This window comes from Hakea prostrata, chromosome 10 (assembly GCF_041222555.1).
Source record: "Hakea prostrata isolate BN-2017 chromosome 10, UWA_Hpros_2, whole genome shotgun sequence".
NCBI lineage: Eukaryota > Viridiplantae > Streptophyta > Magnoliopsida > Proteales > Proteaceae > Hakea > Hakea prostrata.
In genome coordinates, this window is record NC_142609.1 from 42,498,028 (window position 1) to 42,513,828 (window position 15,801).

General features: G+C 38.9%; 2 protein-coding genes across 2 annotated transcripts in view; both read left to right on the forward strand.

The window, feature by feature from the left end:
• The first annotated feature begins 337 nt into the window (after positions 1 to 337).
• LOC149003146 (multiple organellar RNA editing factor 2, chloroplastic-like) lies at positions 338 to 5,761 on the forward strand. Its single transcript, XM_089137354.1, has 4 exons — positions 338 to 810; positions 890 to 987; positions 1,070 to 1,135; positions 5,306 to 5,761. The coding sequence occupies exons 1-4, from the start codon at positions 395 to 397 to the stop codon at positions 5,446 to 5,448; spliced, it is 723 nt and encodes a 240-aa protein (XP_088993480.1). The 5' UTR covers positions 338 to 394; the 3' UTR covers positions 5,449 to 5,761.
• Positions 5,762 to 9,350: 3,589 nt separating this feature from the next.
• Positions 9,351 to 15,801, forward strand: part of LOC149003147 (uncharacterized) — a 34,216-nt gene continuing 27,765 nt past the window's right edge. The window contains exons 1-3 of the mRNA XM_089138565.1: positions 9,351 to 9,581; positions 10,385 to 11,988; positions 12,084 to 12,221. Of these exons, the coding sequence (XP_088994691.1) occupies positions 10,600 to 11,988; positions 12,084 to 12,221 (1,527 nt within the window). The 5' untranslated portion in view covers positions 9,351 to 9,581; positions 10,385 to 10,599. The remainder of the gene's footprint in view (positions 9,582 to 10,384; positions 11,989 to 12,083; positions 12,222 to 15,801) is intronic.

The window sequence follows — 15,801 nt, forward strand, 5'->3', positions numbered from 1 at the left end:
TATATTTTAATGTTATAGGAGATTTAATTGATAAATTAAATAATGCAACGGGTGGCCCTGAAAAATTTTCTTAATTTTTTCAGGGACAATAAATATAATTGATTGTAAATACTGGGGGTATATGTAAGTTTCCGTTAATAAAATGACTGATTAGTTTTGCAACAGGAAATCTTACGATGCATAACAAGTAATTCTAGAAGTTTCTATGCGTTCCATCGTCCGATCAGTATAATAACGCAGTAGTGATCCTACGGCTGACATATTTTGGCAGGGAAAATATCTGCTCCCGGATCAGACAGCTCGGACGATAAAAAAAACACCGATAAATAGAGCTCTTCAACCCCTGCTAAAACCCTAGGTATCCTTTCCAGCGTTGATTCTCTCAGCCTTCGCCATGGCTGCAGCCATAGCTCGATCGATCCTGATCTCTCGTTCTTCACGACCTTCTCTCTTCCTTACCAGGCAACTTTTCTCTTCTTCTTCTATAGCTCAGCCTCCTCCTCTTGCTGGTTTCATCAGAACAAGGCGTTCATCTGTACTCTCCCATTCTCTTCGAGCATTGGTGCCTGGAGCGAGTCGATTGAACGCTATTCGATGCAGAGTGCAGCGCTCGGGTGGAGATTCTGCGTACTCGCCACTTAACTCTGGTTCGAACTTCAGTGACAGGCCTCCGACGGAAATGGCTCCTCTGTTCCCTGGTTGTGATTATGAGCATTGGCTTATTGTTATGGATAAGCCTGGTGGAGAGGGTGCTACCAAGCAGCAGATGATTGATTGCTACGTTCAGACTTTAGCGAAGGTTCTTGGAAGGTAAAGTTCATTTTTCTGAATTTTATGAGTCCTTTCCCGTGGATTGTTTTGTTAATTATGTATGTTTTACTATATTTAGTGAAGAGGAAGCGAAGAAGAAGATTTACAATGTTTCGTGCGAGAGGTACTTCGGTTTTGGATGTGAAATTGATGAGGAAACGTCAAATAGGCTGGAAGGTTTGTCAGGATTTGTGTATATTTCACGTTCTCTAGGTTGTTTTTGTTATTCTGCCTTGTGAACTGTTGATTTTGTTCGCAGGTCTTCCTGGTGTCCTCTTTGTGCTTCCAGATTCCTATGTGGATGCAGAGAACAAGGATTATGGAGGTAAGCATCACTATTAAACCCTAGATTTGAATATCTTCTTTCTCTTAAATATACTGTTTTTTTATGCAAACTTATTTGCTCATGAATCTTCTCGCTTTTAATCTTGGTTCAAATTTGAGTTCTTCTTCCTGGTTAGCTCCTCATCATACTGATGTTCTTCCTTTCTCTCTTCTATCGTCATTGCCCTCTCCCATGTTCTCTTTCTTCTTTTAATATACTGTTGCTGGTCCCTGCTACTGCTTGTTCCAGATTCTGTTTTCAGTCAAGAACCAATAGGAAACCCCCTGGCCACAAGGTTTAGCAGTTAAATGCCCTAATCCGTATGGTATATTTATGCATTATTAGCTGGTATCCACTGAAACTTAGCATAGAATAGCGGGATTAAAGCCCAAAATTTACAGTTGGTTCTTGGGGATTGATCCTGAAGTTTAGCCCTTGATTTGGGGGGTTACATCAGATGATGTCATTTCTCTCAGGTGTATGTGTGGGTGGGTGGGTAGGGTTGTGTGTGTGGTGGAGAGAGAGAGAGAGAGAGTGCTGTTGGTTTTGGAATCAGTTGATCTCCACTGAATTCTCTCTACTCATCGTGGAGTAGCTTAGTTTCTAATTTGTGATTGGCCAGTCCATCTTGGCAAAGCAAGTAGCCTTAGTTGGCGATGTCTAGCTTTGAATGCTAATGGACTCACATCAAAATTCTCTCTTAACTGTTCTGACCTTCTAATACCGGAGTTTGGATAAGTGGAGATGAAATATGCAGTTTTACAAATTGAATGCGAGCTCTTTATCGTTGTGAATAGAAAGTAGTAGCTTTGTTTTTGATTTTGGTTAAGTCAGTCCATCTTGGCAAAGCAAGTAGCCTTAGTTGGCGATGTCTAGCTTTGAATGCTAATGGACTCACATCAAAATTCTCTCTTAACTGTTCTGATCTGACCTTCTAATACTGGGGTTTAGATAAGTGGAGATGAAATATGCAGTTTTACAAATTGAATGTGAGCTCTTTATTCTTGTGAATGGAAAGTAGTAGCTTTGTTTTTTATTTTGGTTAAGTCAGTCCATCTTGGCAAAGCAAGTAGCCTTAGTTGGCGATGTCTAGCTTTGAATGCTAATGGACTCACATCAAAATTCTCTCTTAACTGTTCTGATCTGACCTTCTAATACTGGAGTTTAGATAAGTGGAGATGAAATATGCAGTTTTACAAATTGAATGTGAGCTCTTTATTCTTGTGAATGGAAAGTAGTAGCTTTGTTTTTTATTTTGGTTTAGTCAGTCCATCTTGGCAAAGCAAGTAGCCTTAGTTGGCGATGTCTAGCTTTGAATGCTAATGGACTCACATCAAAATTCTCTCTTTAACTGTTTTGGCCTTCTGATACTCTTATGGAGTTTCAGATCAGTGGGGATGAAATATGCAGTTCTACAAATGAGTGTGAGATTTTTTTCTTGAACAGGAAGTAGTAGCTTAGTTTCTAATTTGGTCTAAGCGAGTCCATCTTGGCAAAGCTGGTAGCCTTAGATGGTGATGTCTAGCTTTGAATGCTAATGGACTCACATCAAAATTCTCTCTTAACTGTTCTGGCCTTCTGATACTCTATGGAGTTTCAGATCAGTGGGGATGAAATATGCAGTTCTACAAATGAGTGAGATTTTGTTCTTGAACAGGAAGTAGTAGCTTAGTTTCTAATTTGGTCTAAGCCAGTCCATCTTGGCAAAGCTAGTAGCCTTAGATGGTGATGTCTAGCTTTGAATGCTAATGGACTCACATAAAAATTCTCTCTTAAGTGTTCTGACCTTCTAATACTCGATGGACTTTCAGATTAGTGGAGATGAAATATGCAGTTTTACAAATTGAATGTGAGATCTGTATTCTTGCGAAGAGAAAGTAGTAGCTTAGCTTTTCTAATTTGGGCTGTCAGAGTCCATCTTGGCAAAGCTAGTAGCCTTTGTTGGCAATGTCTAGCTTTGAATGCTAATGGACCTGCATCAAAATTCTCTCTTAACCATTCTGACCTTATAATACCTGGAGTTTCAGATCAGTGGTGATGAAATATGCAGTTGGTTTTAAAAATGAGTGTGAGGTCTTTATCTCTGGGAAGGCAAAGTAGTAGCTTAGTTCCTAATTTGGGCTAAGTCAGTCCATCTTGGCAAAGCAAGTAGCCTTAGTTGGCAATGTCTAGCTTTGAATGCTAATGGACTCACATCAAAATTCTCTCCCAACTCTTCTGACCTTCTAATACTTGATGGAGGTTCAGATCAGTGGAGATAAAACATGCAGTTCTACAAAATTGAATGTGAGATCTTTATTCTTGCGAAGGGAAAGTAGTAGCTTAGTTTCTATTTGAGCCAATTCAGTCCATCTTGGCAAAGTAAGTTGGCTTAGTGGGCGATGTCTAGCATTGTAATCTAATGGATTTGCTGCAAGATTATGCAAGTCTTTTCAGCATCATGTGGTGGTGGGGTTGTTGGTTGTTGGTCTGGAATCAGTTGACCTCCACTGTTCTTTCTACTCAATGTGTAGTAGTAGCATAGTTTGTAATTTGGGTGAAGTCAGTCCATCCTGGCAAAGCAAGTAGACCTTAGTTGGCAACGTCTAGTTTTTGGATGCTAATGGAGGACTGCATAAAAATTCTTACTTGCCTTCTGATATGAGTTTCAGATCAGTAGAGATGAACCATGCAGTATTACAAAGTTAAACCTAAAAGTAATAGTAATGCAATAAGTTGAATGTTAAATCTTTGTTCTAACTGAATGGAAGATCATCTTTGTATTACAAATTGAATGTGAAACCTACCTAAAAGTAATAATGAAAATAATTGAATGTCAAATCTTTATTCTCATGAATGGAAGATTCCACCCTCCCAAGGCTTTGGTCAGGATCATCTAATGTCTCTTAAGTTTGTGTGGTTTTGTTTTTCCCTTGTGTTGGGATGTTGGGTTTGTGTTTCTCTTGGAATTGGTTCATCTCCACTCCCACTACTTAATGCGAGGTAGCTTGGTTTCTAATTTGGGAAAGTCAGTCCCTGTTGGCAATGCAAGTTGCCTTGGTGATGGGTAGTTTTGAATGCTAACAAACTTGCTTAAAAAATCTCTTTTAACTGTTCTGACGTTCGGATAATGGAGTTTCAGATCAGTAGAGATGAAATATGTAGATTTTGCACATTCACAGTTAGATATTATTGATATTATTCTTGTGAATAGAATATCAACTTTGTTTTTGCTAGGTAGCTAGGATTTGATCAAGATTATTTAATGTCTCTTGGCTTTGTGTTGGGGTAGGGGGTGGTTTGGTCAGGGATCAGTTGAACTTCACTGGTTTTTCTCTACCCAAGTTGGAGTAGCTTAGTTTCTAATTTGGGTACTATCTTCATCTTGGCAGAGCTAGTAGCCTTAGATGACAAATCCATCTTCTGATGCTGAAATTTTCATAAATTACATTGTGGTGTTCTGTTTATCTCACATGATAAACCGTGGAGATCATGAAATTTTCATAAATTTATTGTTTAGATTATTTCATCTAAAAGGAAAAAAGGGGTGAAAGACAGTCTAGATGTGTTAAGGGCCTGTTTGGTTACATGAAATGAAATCTCTGGATTCATGAATCTGAGAAATATACCCGTTTGGTTGTAAAAATCTCTAGATTCATGAATTCTATAGATTCACCTTTTTACACTAAAAACGTGAATTTGTAGATTTATGGGTAAGGGGTGAAACCTAGAGATTTCAAAAAAGCTATACATTTGCACATTCACAAAAATCACGTCGATCAAATAGTTTTTTAGGATGAATCCATACATTTAATTCCACATCCAAACACTTAATTTTATAAATTATGACTCCATAGATTTGAAGTCTAAAGATTTGAAATCTTCAGACTCATGTAACCAAACAGGCCCTAAAAAATAAGATGCTGGAAACTTGTTATATAGGTTTCCAGGAGTCTGATTCCTCACACTATTCCTGTCTGTTATGTTTTACTACAAACAATTAAATCTGTTCCATGCATTTTGTTATGTTATGCTATTCAAACTATTGTGTTTGGTTTTGTTTGGATAAACAATGATTTTAGTCTGATGTGATTGAGCTGGAAGGGCAGATGCATGGCAGGGAACCATCTTCTTTTATTCGGTTAAAGAGTTGTTAACCGTTTGTATTTTTGTATCTTCCATTGTTTGCAGCTGAACTGTTCGTGAATGGGGAGATAGTGCAGAGATCCCCAGAGAGACAGAGAAGGGTGGAGCCTGTGCCCCAGAGAGCTCAGGACAGACCAAGATATAATGATAGAACACGATATGCAAGGCGCAGAGAAAACCAACGGTGAATGTAAATGGAAGGCAATCGTGTCTCTCTGATGAACTCGGCATATGTGTAGCGTCTGTTTTTCTGTCCTCTTTAACAATATTTGTCACTTAGAACACCGTGCGTCGAAACATTGTCTTTGGCTTCTTGTTTATTATCCTACTTGTGGACTGCTTTTACTCTGCTGTCCTGTAAAAGGGTGTGTTCGACATCTCGCTGTGACGCTATCTCTTCTTTCCTTCTCTCGTTGCCCAAGTTGTTCAGTTGTTGAATGAATATCCACCGCAAACATAACTCACTTTAGTTGGATTCAAATGTTACATTTTTTATTTTTTGAGGTCAGCTAAGGGGTTCATGTAAATTTTTATCCCCCAATGGAGGGAGTGTTTTTTCAGGGTTTTTTGCCACTGCAAGTTACATGAAACTGATTCATGGCGACTGAGTTGAAGCTGAGTTAAACAATCAAATAGTGAAAGTGGTTTCCCTCTGTTATGGCTTTCATCATTGCCGGACCCTTGCTCGAGACCTCAAGAAACTCCACATAACTAGCTTTTCAGTTTTGGCCTTGCATTTGTTGCAGGGTTGTGAGCAGGGGATTGGGTCTAGCTTCAAATCAAATGAATGAGGCAAGCAGCGGTTGTTTCTTTCACTAATAGAAAGGGGTGTTGCATGAAAGCTCAGTTACAGTCTCGACTTGACTCTTTCCACTCTGATGTCATCAGTGTGCTTGCTTAATACCAAACATGGCATCAAGTCTGTATTCTTTAACTGCTCCTATTATCCCAGAAAAAATCATATTTGTTGCGGAAATGACACAAAAGTTTCTTTGTTCTTCCCCAATGGATGCATGGAAATCGCTAATGTGTTTTCTCCCCTCTGAATGTGTGAACTGGGGTGGAAAAAAGAGGTAGAGAATGGTTAATCTTTTTCATAAATTCTCAAAATATAATTTCTTTAGTTTAATTGGGTTGAAAAGTGAACTTGAAGCTTCTTTTGAAACAAAAAATGGAAGTTAATCTATCTGTTTTTTGAGTGTCACTAAATAAGTGGAATTTTATATAAAAATGTGTGATACATTAGAAATGGGATTTGCATTTAAAACTTTTCTATAAAATTCTATTGCTTTCTTATTTTCTCATTCCATGAATCTCACATATTTGTCTTTTCCACCCCTACTTTTGCTAACAAATTGTTTGTTTGTTAAATCTCAAGTGGGGTAAGAAAAAATAAGAAAAAAATAAATCTTTATAAGAAATTTCAAAACATAGCTTATTTGGTTTAATGAGGCGTAAACTTGTTTGATATAACATCTTACTTTTTAGACTTTGTTAAAATTTTATTTAAATAGGTCACATTTTGTGAAAAAGTGTGAAATAAAACGAAAGTGAAATTCACATTTGAAACTTTTTCACTATACTTTTTTTCCTTTTTGATTATCATGGTCCATTTACATATGGGTTTTACATGTTTTTTTTTTTTTTTTAAATCTCGTTTTTTTCTCAATCCACTTCTAACAAAATATGCTTGGAGTTCTAAGTATCCATGGTTGTTATTCCAGTGTTGGAATTTACTTTTTTAAAGCCTTTCAAACCCTTTGATTGTTGTAATTTTTTTTTTTTACAGATTTAACATTGATTGTTTTTTGAATCAAACAGCTTAGTTACTTCCTTCCCCCCTCAAAAAAAAAAAAAAGTCTTTGCCAACATTTCTAGTATGTGTGACTTCGTGGTATTAAAGCCATCCACTTTCCCAATTTAATGTGTGGAGGGGCTTTTAGTGAATAATTAAATTGTACAGATGGAGTGTGAGATCCTTTTGGGATTGGAAGTAGTAATATTGCAGCAAAGCAGAGCTAGACGTCATGAGTGATATAAAGGCTTTGATCTATGGACTGCGCAATGGTATAGATTAAACTCGACTTTCTAAGAACTAACAAAGAGAGATATACTTCTCCAATAATGCCGCTCGTCACCTGAAACCCTAACGCCGCTGAAGAGAAAGAATCGTAGAACCAAGCCGCTCTGCAACATCTCCGGTCGTCGAAAGCTTGAGGCAAAGAGGCTCGCCTGACTCTGCGTAGTCTCTCCGCCTCCCCCTTTTTTCTCTTCCATTCCTTCTTTCTCCCCTGCTTCTCTTCTACTCTTCCGATCTCCTCTCGGTCTCACCTCTCCTCTCCACCTCCCGACTCTGTTTCACTCGTCCGTCTCCGATCTCTTCTTCCGCCTCCATCCTCTCCGTCACCACACGTCTCGGTCTTCGCTCTTGCCTCTCCGGTCTCTTCCACCACATCTCCGCCTCCCGCCTCTGCTCTCCTTCTCCTCTTCCCGATCTCCTTCTCCTCTTCCGTCCTTCCTTCACTGATCTCCTTCTCCGCCTCTTGCCTTTTGCTCGGACACCCAGATCTGTAGCTTTTGGCTTCGATTTGTTTGTTTTTCCGGCCGATCTCTCTCCCCGGTTGCAATCCTTATTTTTCCCTTTCTTTAGTTTTCAATAACGACTAATTTCTTTGGTTGCAGCGATCGTTCTTGCACACCGCTAAGAAACTCCAAATCTGGATACAAGTTTTTTTGCGACAAGCTTTAACGCCTTTACGACAGCGCTTTGATGTTACCACTGCGACAACCTAACGACTTTTGTGTCCGCCCTTCAGGCGTGTTGTGTGTATGTGTCGGCTCTTGAGGCGTGTTGTCTGTCCGCCCTTGAGGCGTGTTATGTGTCCTCCTTTGAGGCATGTATTTTGTTCCCCTGTGTGGATGCCTGTGCTTATTTGGTGCTGTATTTGTTGCAGCTTTATTTCTAAGGGTATATTGGGCTTAACCCATCCCTTACTCTGGAAGACCCTATCTATTGCATATATGACATTTTGGTCGCATTCCGCTTCTTGGTTTGGTGTGAATCTTATGTTTTCATGCAGCTGTGTGTATATACTTTTCTTTCTTTAATGAATAAAGTATTGTTTACCAAAAAAAACAACAAAGAGAGATATGGTGCAATAAGAAAAAAATGTTTGACCTATTCCAGCTATCAACTAACAAATAATTAACCATTAATCAGATCCCTTTTTGGTAGATATTATGCAAATTGTTAAAGATCTAAAAACCCCACACTCGAACAATGGTTTACTTAATTTTGAAAGCCTCCTTAGATGGAAGTAATATTATGAATGCAAGCAGAATATGCAAGTGTGCCTCTCACTGAATATATCTCTTTTTCTTCTTCTAGCTGAAAAACAAAAAATTATGTCTAGCATGTCGAACCCAAGTGCATGGCCTTATTGTAGACTTGTAGTGCTTGTTGCAATCTTTGAGTTGGACTTGCTCCCTGGAGTTCGGTTTCTTCAACTCTTAATGGTAGCTTCATGTCCTACCACTCTACATTCAAAGAAGGAAAAATATGTGGTGGAAGGACTTGAATTATGAGGAGTATTCTCTGGATTCTTTGTCTATTAAGGGAGAGGTTATATTCACACTTCTCTATTTTATATTAGGAATGAACCCTGTGAGGTTCATTGAAGATCTCATCTCTAATTCATTTTGTTAGTACACAAAGTCACAAAGGTCAATTTCACCTATAATACATAATGAAAAAGTGTGAATGAGACATAAACCTCAATCCTGAGAGGTAGAGGATCCGAATCTCTTAGTTGCAGTTTGCATGGTCATGCTCCTATCAAATATTGATGTCAACTCGTAGTTTTGCTTCAGTATTATGCATTTAATATGCAACACTGAGCTGCCATTAGTGAAGATCTTTTAGTGAATCTCGACCACCACTTTAGATCTAGACCGTAGGCAATTCAGTGCTGCGTAACACTGAAGCAAACTCGCCGTGGTAACGTTGTAATTTTACCAAAAAAATAAAAAATAAAATTGGTATCGTCTGCTGACCCGCAAAAAAAAAAAAATTAATTGCTATCCTCCGAACTCTGAAGAGCAGCCAGAGATTGGCCTCCTTCGGGTGTAGGTTCCGGTTTAGGTTCAAGCGTGGTGCACCTCCTTGCCGCATTTAGTTCCAGAGCCAAATCTGATAACTCGTAAAGATTGGAAGCACTCCCGCGAGAACAGCGTTTTACTCATTCCCTCCATCTTGGCTTTCTTCTAGCCCTAAACTCAACTTCAATCTACTTAAGAGCTCAGACGTTCTTCTTGAACTCAGGTAAGCTAATTACTAAATTTCCTTATTTTCATTTTCCATGTACTTTTTTTCTTTCTCTGTCTCCCCTCCGCTCCTCTTTTTCTGGGCTCAAGAAGCGTTATCGTATGAACCTCAATGGTGGTATGCCCCCACAAAGAAAAAAAAAAGAAAAGAAAATAAAAATTGCTGGGTATCTTTCGTGAAGAATCACAGTGTGTCTAACCCTTTTTGTTTTTTATATGTTTTCTTTGATAATGCATCAGTCAAAATTTGTTGTTGCCAATCTTTAAATTTTGTGGTTTTTATGACTTCTTATAGTAGGACAAGTTTAGATTATGCACATATTGGAGATGGAGTCCACTGCAAGTACCAGAGGTTTTGTGGAATAATTCGTCGCGCCTCTGTTAGTTGTGGATGGTAATTTGCTTGCCATTAAATGGATGAACAGTGGGTTTAATATTCCTTGGTGGCCTGCCACATTGGTTTCTTACCTTGTCTGATAAGACCTGATTACAATCACTGGTGGAGCAATTTTCGTGTGAAACGAAATTGGTTGATTCTTCCCTGGATGTGGTTCTTGGAAAATGACACTTTGCTTCCAAGCTGCAAATCTTGAGGTTCCATATGTCCAGTCAGCTGATTTGTATTCCTCTCCAATGATCTACTTATATTTTTGAATTAATTATTATCCTTGGTTGCAAGCACAATGCTGCTGTCATGTTTTGTTGGGCTGCCGGCTTTATGTCCATCTTTTCATTCTTTTCTAAGTTGATATTTCTTGGTAAATTTATTTGGACCTTTATGGAATTTGTTTTTTCTTGTAGGGGTTGTAAGTTGGGGTTTGTTGAATGCAGTAACTGCTAAATTCTTCTGACTTTGATCATAAGAATGTATTTATTTTTGTCTTGGTAGTGTCACTGTGTAAGAAGCAGTCAAAGTGACACCTTGGGCATATATTCTGCTGGTTAGATTGTTGAATGTTTTACATATCGTTGTTGGACATTGGAGTTCATTAGAGTAAGAATTGTATGTTGGGAAGATGACTAGGAGTAGTCGTCACAAAGAAAAATATGGCACTGGCAATGAGCTTTCAAGGGATAACTCTGAGGAAGGGACTGCCGCTCGGACAAGACCATGTAGCTATGAAGATATAATGCTAAGAAGGAGAAACAAGAAGCTGGTTATAGATGCAGAAGATAGAGCCGGAGAAATGGGAAAGTTTTCTGGGAAAAATAATGTTGAAAGTGTTGCTGACCATTCTGAATCTGATGAGGGTTACAAGCTAACCCTTGATCCCAAGAAGGATGATTCAGAGGATAAGAAAGCTTCAAAAAAGAAAGGAGGAGACACATCTAGAAGTAAAGTTGAAGAGACCCATGCTCTAGATGCCAACTCGAAGGTGAAATCGGACAAACATTCAATGAACAGAGCTAAATCAGACAAGAGTAGGAGTCATCACAGAAGCAGAAATGTTGAGCAATCAAGGGATGACTCTGAAAATGAACTTGAGAAGATGCGTCTCAAAAAGACAATGAGGAAGGATGAATATGCAGACATAGATAGGGGAAAATCTGAAAGAGTAGCTAAAAGAAACCACCAAAAAGGGAATCACCAGGAAAGTAGGTCAGAAATGACAGGAAATGATGGGAAGAAACGTGATTCAGGAAAATGGCATGATTCAGAATATTCAGAAAAACGGGCTAGGAAGGAGTCATCTCAATCACATCATAAAGAAGTGAGGCCAAGAAGGAGAAGGTCAAGAAGTCAGGAACATAATAGGGACACAAAAAGGAGATCACCCTCTGTCTCCCCAAGAGCACACAAGCATACGTCTTATCATGGACAGGATCATGGAGATACAACATTTCGTTCCTCCAGAGATAGGTCAGCAAGGCAGTATCCTGATGTTGAAAGGTATAGAACATCTAGTAATGGAGGACATTCGAGTAGCCATTATCGACGACATGGTGGGAGTGGGCTTGGTGGTTATTCACCACGTAGGAGAAGATCTGAGGCTGCTATCAAGACTCCTTCCCCAACTACTCGTTCTCCAGAGAAGAAAAATCTTGGGTGGGATCTTCGGCCTGCTGGAACGGACAATGTTTCTTCTAGTTCAGTTATGACTAAATTCCAACCACCAGACACAACTGTCTCGTCAAATTCACAAGACTTGCCTACTACTTCTCCAGTCATATCGAATGTGACGAAATTGTTGTCTGAGGCTTCCCAGAGTGCCATATCAATGATAAAGAATCACTCTGTTGACTCAATTCAACTTACACAGGCAACTCGGCCTTTGAGAAGCCTTTATTTAGAAAATGTACCAGCTTCAGCTTCTGAGAAAGACTTAATGGATTATCTTAATGATTTATTGTCACCAATGAGTGTTAGTCATATCGAAGTAACAAAGCCATGCATCAGTTGTATTGTAAGTGATATGGATAATATAAGGTCATTTTCATGTATATGATTGCCCACCGGTTGTTTCTTGTTGCCTATAATTGCCCTTGCCATTCATTGCAGATAAACAAGGAGAATGGGCAAGCTGTTGTAGAATTTCTTACATCAGAAGATGCTACATCAGCTCTTTCTTTTGACGGCAGATCCTTTTCTGGTTCAATTCTTAATATCAGGCGCCCAAAAGACTTTGTTGAGGCAGCAGTAAGCTTGTTGATTACTGACTTCTTCTCCCCCCCCCCTCTTAAAATTTCCTGTTTCTGATGAATTTTTGTTGCTTGTTACATCAAGATTTCTTTATGAAGAGTAGTTTGCATTACGTTGATAATATTCCTTGCCCCAAAAATGAGGATGTGAATTATGTCAACTTGGTTTCCTTGCATTTGGGATGGTCTTTAAGTTGTGAGGGCCTTTCTTAAGGTTTTACTTGGATTGATCTGGCCCAGTTGACCTGGATGCTCTAATGAAGGTGGGCATGAAAGGTAAAATGGAACATACAAACGTAAAATAGTGCAACCTGCTGATATATCATATAATGTGCAACAAGGCAGGAAAGGATTACCACATCACAAAAAATGAAAATAGACAGGATACACTTTTGTGAGGGGTTTATGATATTTCTTTAGAGCAAGTTACTCAAACCTCCCTTGACCTTTCTTTGACGATTATGTGATCCTTTCCTCCTTTTCAAACCTCGATGGACTTAACCCTATTCTGGTAGGTAACTGTTACATTTGAAAAATTATATTTTTATTTTGGTGCAAGGGGCTTGTTGTATTTTGTTTTGTTTTGTTTTGTTTTTTTTTGTTTTTTTTTTTGGGGGGGGGGAGAGGGGATACGTAAACCCCAAGGAGAGTTGACCTCTTGATCTCTTACTAAGAGTTGTTGGGTTTTTGCTAACCCCTTGGTGTAAAAATGAAAATTTATTGACCATACTAATCTTGATAGAGGGTTGATATTTTATTTGTTAGAGACTAGAGAGAAGAAACAGAATGGCGAGAGGAAGAAGATGAAAGCCAGAGAAGAGGGTAGGAGGCTTTACTCATCGTGTAAGCCTCCTACCCAATGTCTATAGAGGGAATAGTTCTGAGATTACAGCTATCATAGTATATCAAACAAAAAAGGAAATTAAAGAAAAGGAAACTAGGATTCTTGAATCAGTGTAGAACCAACTTGAGGTCCTTCCTAATTTGCCCTCTTCTAATAATACCCTTCAAACACTCCCCCTTAAGCTGGAGCATAGAGTTTACTCATGCCTAGCTTGTTACAAATATATCAACCCTGGCAGCCCCTAAGGACTTAGTGAGTAAATCTGCCAACTATTCTCTTGTACGAACATGTTTTTGAGGAATCAATCCTTGTTGCAACTTTTCACGAACAAAGTGACTGTCAACTTCAATATGTTTTGTACGTTCATGAAATACTGGTTTAATAGCAACGTGAATAGCAGCCTGATTATCACACCATACTGTCATAGAGAAATCATCACCAAAGCCTAGCTCATTTAACATGTGTTTGGTCCATAACAACTCTCAAGTGACTTGTGCTATAGCTAGATGCTTAGAAGCTGCGCTTCACCTAACCTCAACAGTCTATTTTTAATCTTCCAAGATACAAGAATATTGCCAATTAGAGTGCAATTTCCTATGGTTGATCTCTTATCAAACGGTGACCCAGCCCAATTTGCATCAGAAAACCCTTCGACTCTTCTTTGAGCATTATCTCTCTATAGTAGCCCTCGACCAGGAGCCTTCTTAAGGTACCTTAATATTCGGAGAACCGCATCCTAATGAGATGTCCTAGGGATAGACAAGAATTGACTCAAAAACATTGACGGGAAGAGCAATATTTGGTCAAGTGACAGTAAGATAATTCAACTTTCTAACTAGCCGTCAACATCTTTTTGGATCACGGAGAGCACCTGTGTCTTCTAGCATAAGCTTCACCTTAGGATCCATAGGAGTATATAGAGGCTTAGAGCCAAGCAACCTAGTCTTTGTCAACAAATCAAGCATGTTCTAATAAGAAAATCCCTTTTTGGGATTGGGCAACTTCTATACCCAAAAGACATTTCAATCTTCCCAGATCCTTATTATGAAATTGTTGTTGTAATTTGTAAATATAACTTCAATTTATCAATCCCTATAAAACCATCTCCAGTGATAATGATGTCATCAACATAAACTATGGGAAACATACTTCCCGTGCTAGAGCGACGATAAACACTGAATGGTCGGTGCCACAATGAGTCAATCCAAAGTCTTGCACCACGGAAGGGAACTGACCAAACCGTGCCTGAGGTGATTGCTTCAACCCATACAAAGACTTTTTAAGATGGCACACCATACCACTCTCCCCTTGAGCAACAAACCTTGGAGTTTGTTTCTATAAACTTCCTCGTGGAGATCACCATTGAGGGAAGCATTCTTAGCATCAAGCTGAAATAGAGGCCATTGGCACATGGCAGCCAAAGAGATTAAAATCCTAACCGATGTCTTCTTAGCAACAAGAGAAAAAGTCTCCAAGTCCACACTATACACCTGGGCATATCCTTTGGCAACAAATCTAGCTTTCAAACTAGCAACACTCCCATTAGGGTTAACTTTCGCAACAAACACCCATTGGCATCTGATGGATTTCTTCCTAGGAGCCAAAGGTACCAGATCCCAAGTATGATTGTCATGTAAGGCGAACGGTTCTTCTATCATAGTAGTTGTCCATCCTGGATTAGACAAGGCCTTTGCAACAGTTTTGGATGAGGATAATTTTCAATGGTAGATAAACAAGTGTGGTATGTGGGGGAGACGTTAGCATACAAAACAAATTAGAGGTTGGATACTGAACACAACTTTGAGTGCCTTTTTGAAGGGCAATCGGAATATCAAGGTCAGATAAAGGAGGGGGAGGATTACTCACCGGGTCTAGAGAAGAAGGGGAAGTTGGCGTAGGAGGTTCGGGAGCAAGAGGGGCAGCATCCGGCTGGCGACATCACTGGTACACCATGGAGCCATCTGTTTGGTAGAATTTGTGAACCTACAATATCCGGTGACACAGAAGTCTAAAGAATGGTGATTGGAACATCATCATCTAGGGTGTAAGCAGAAACATCAGTAGAATAAGGTGTTGACTCAAAGAATGAAACATTAACAAAGATTATGTATATTTTTTTAATTCAAATGAATAGAGAAGTAGAAGAAGGTGTTGACTCAAAGAATGAAACATTAACAAAGACTATGTATACCTTTTTTAATTCAAATGAATAGCATCAATACCCTTTTTTGAGTACCAGAGTAACCAACAAACATACACTTTAGAGCTCAAGATCTAATTTAGATGACCCAAGATGAAGATCACGAACAACGCAGACACTCCTAAAAGACCCGTGGCGGTAAGGCAAATAGGGGAACATAAGGAATTCCCCCTTCGAAAACAAAAGATGACATGCAATTAATAAGTAAATACTGCATCAACCTAGAAAGGTTTACGCACCTTCATCTAAAAAACAGAGAATGTGCTACTTCCATAAGGTGATGATTCTTTCTCTCTGCAACACCATTCTGTTTTGGGTTGTAGGCAATAGAGGATTGATGAAGGATGCCATTAGAATTTAATCAATTTATAAAAGAGTTGAAAGGGTTTGAAAAGTAATCCTTCGCATTATCACTAAGCAGAGTCTTAACTAGAACTCCAAATTGAGTAGAATTTCTGCAACTAAGCTGCAAAATATATGAAAAATTCATAACAAGTTTTTATTAAATAAAGTTAGGAGCTCCGGAGAAGTCAT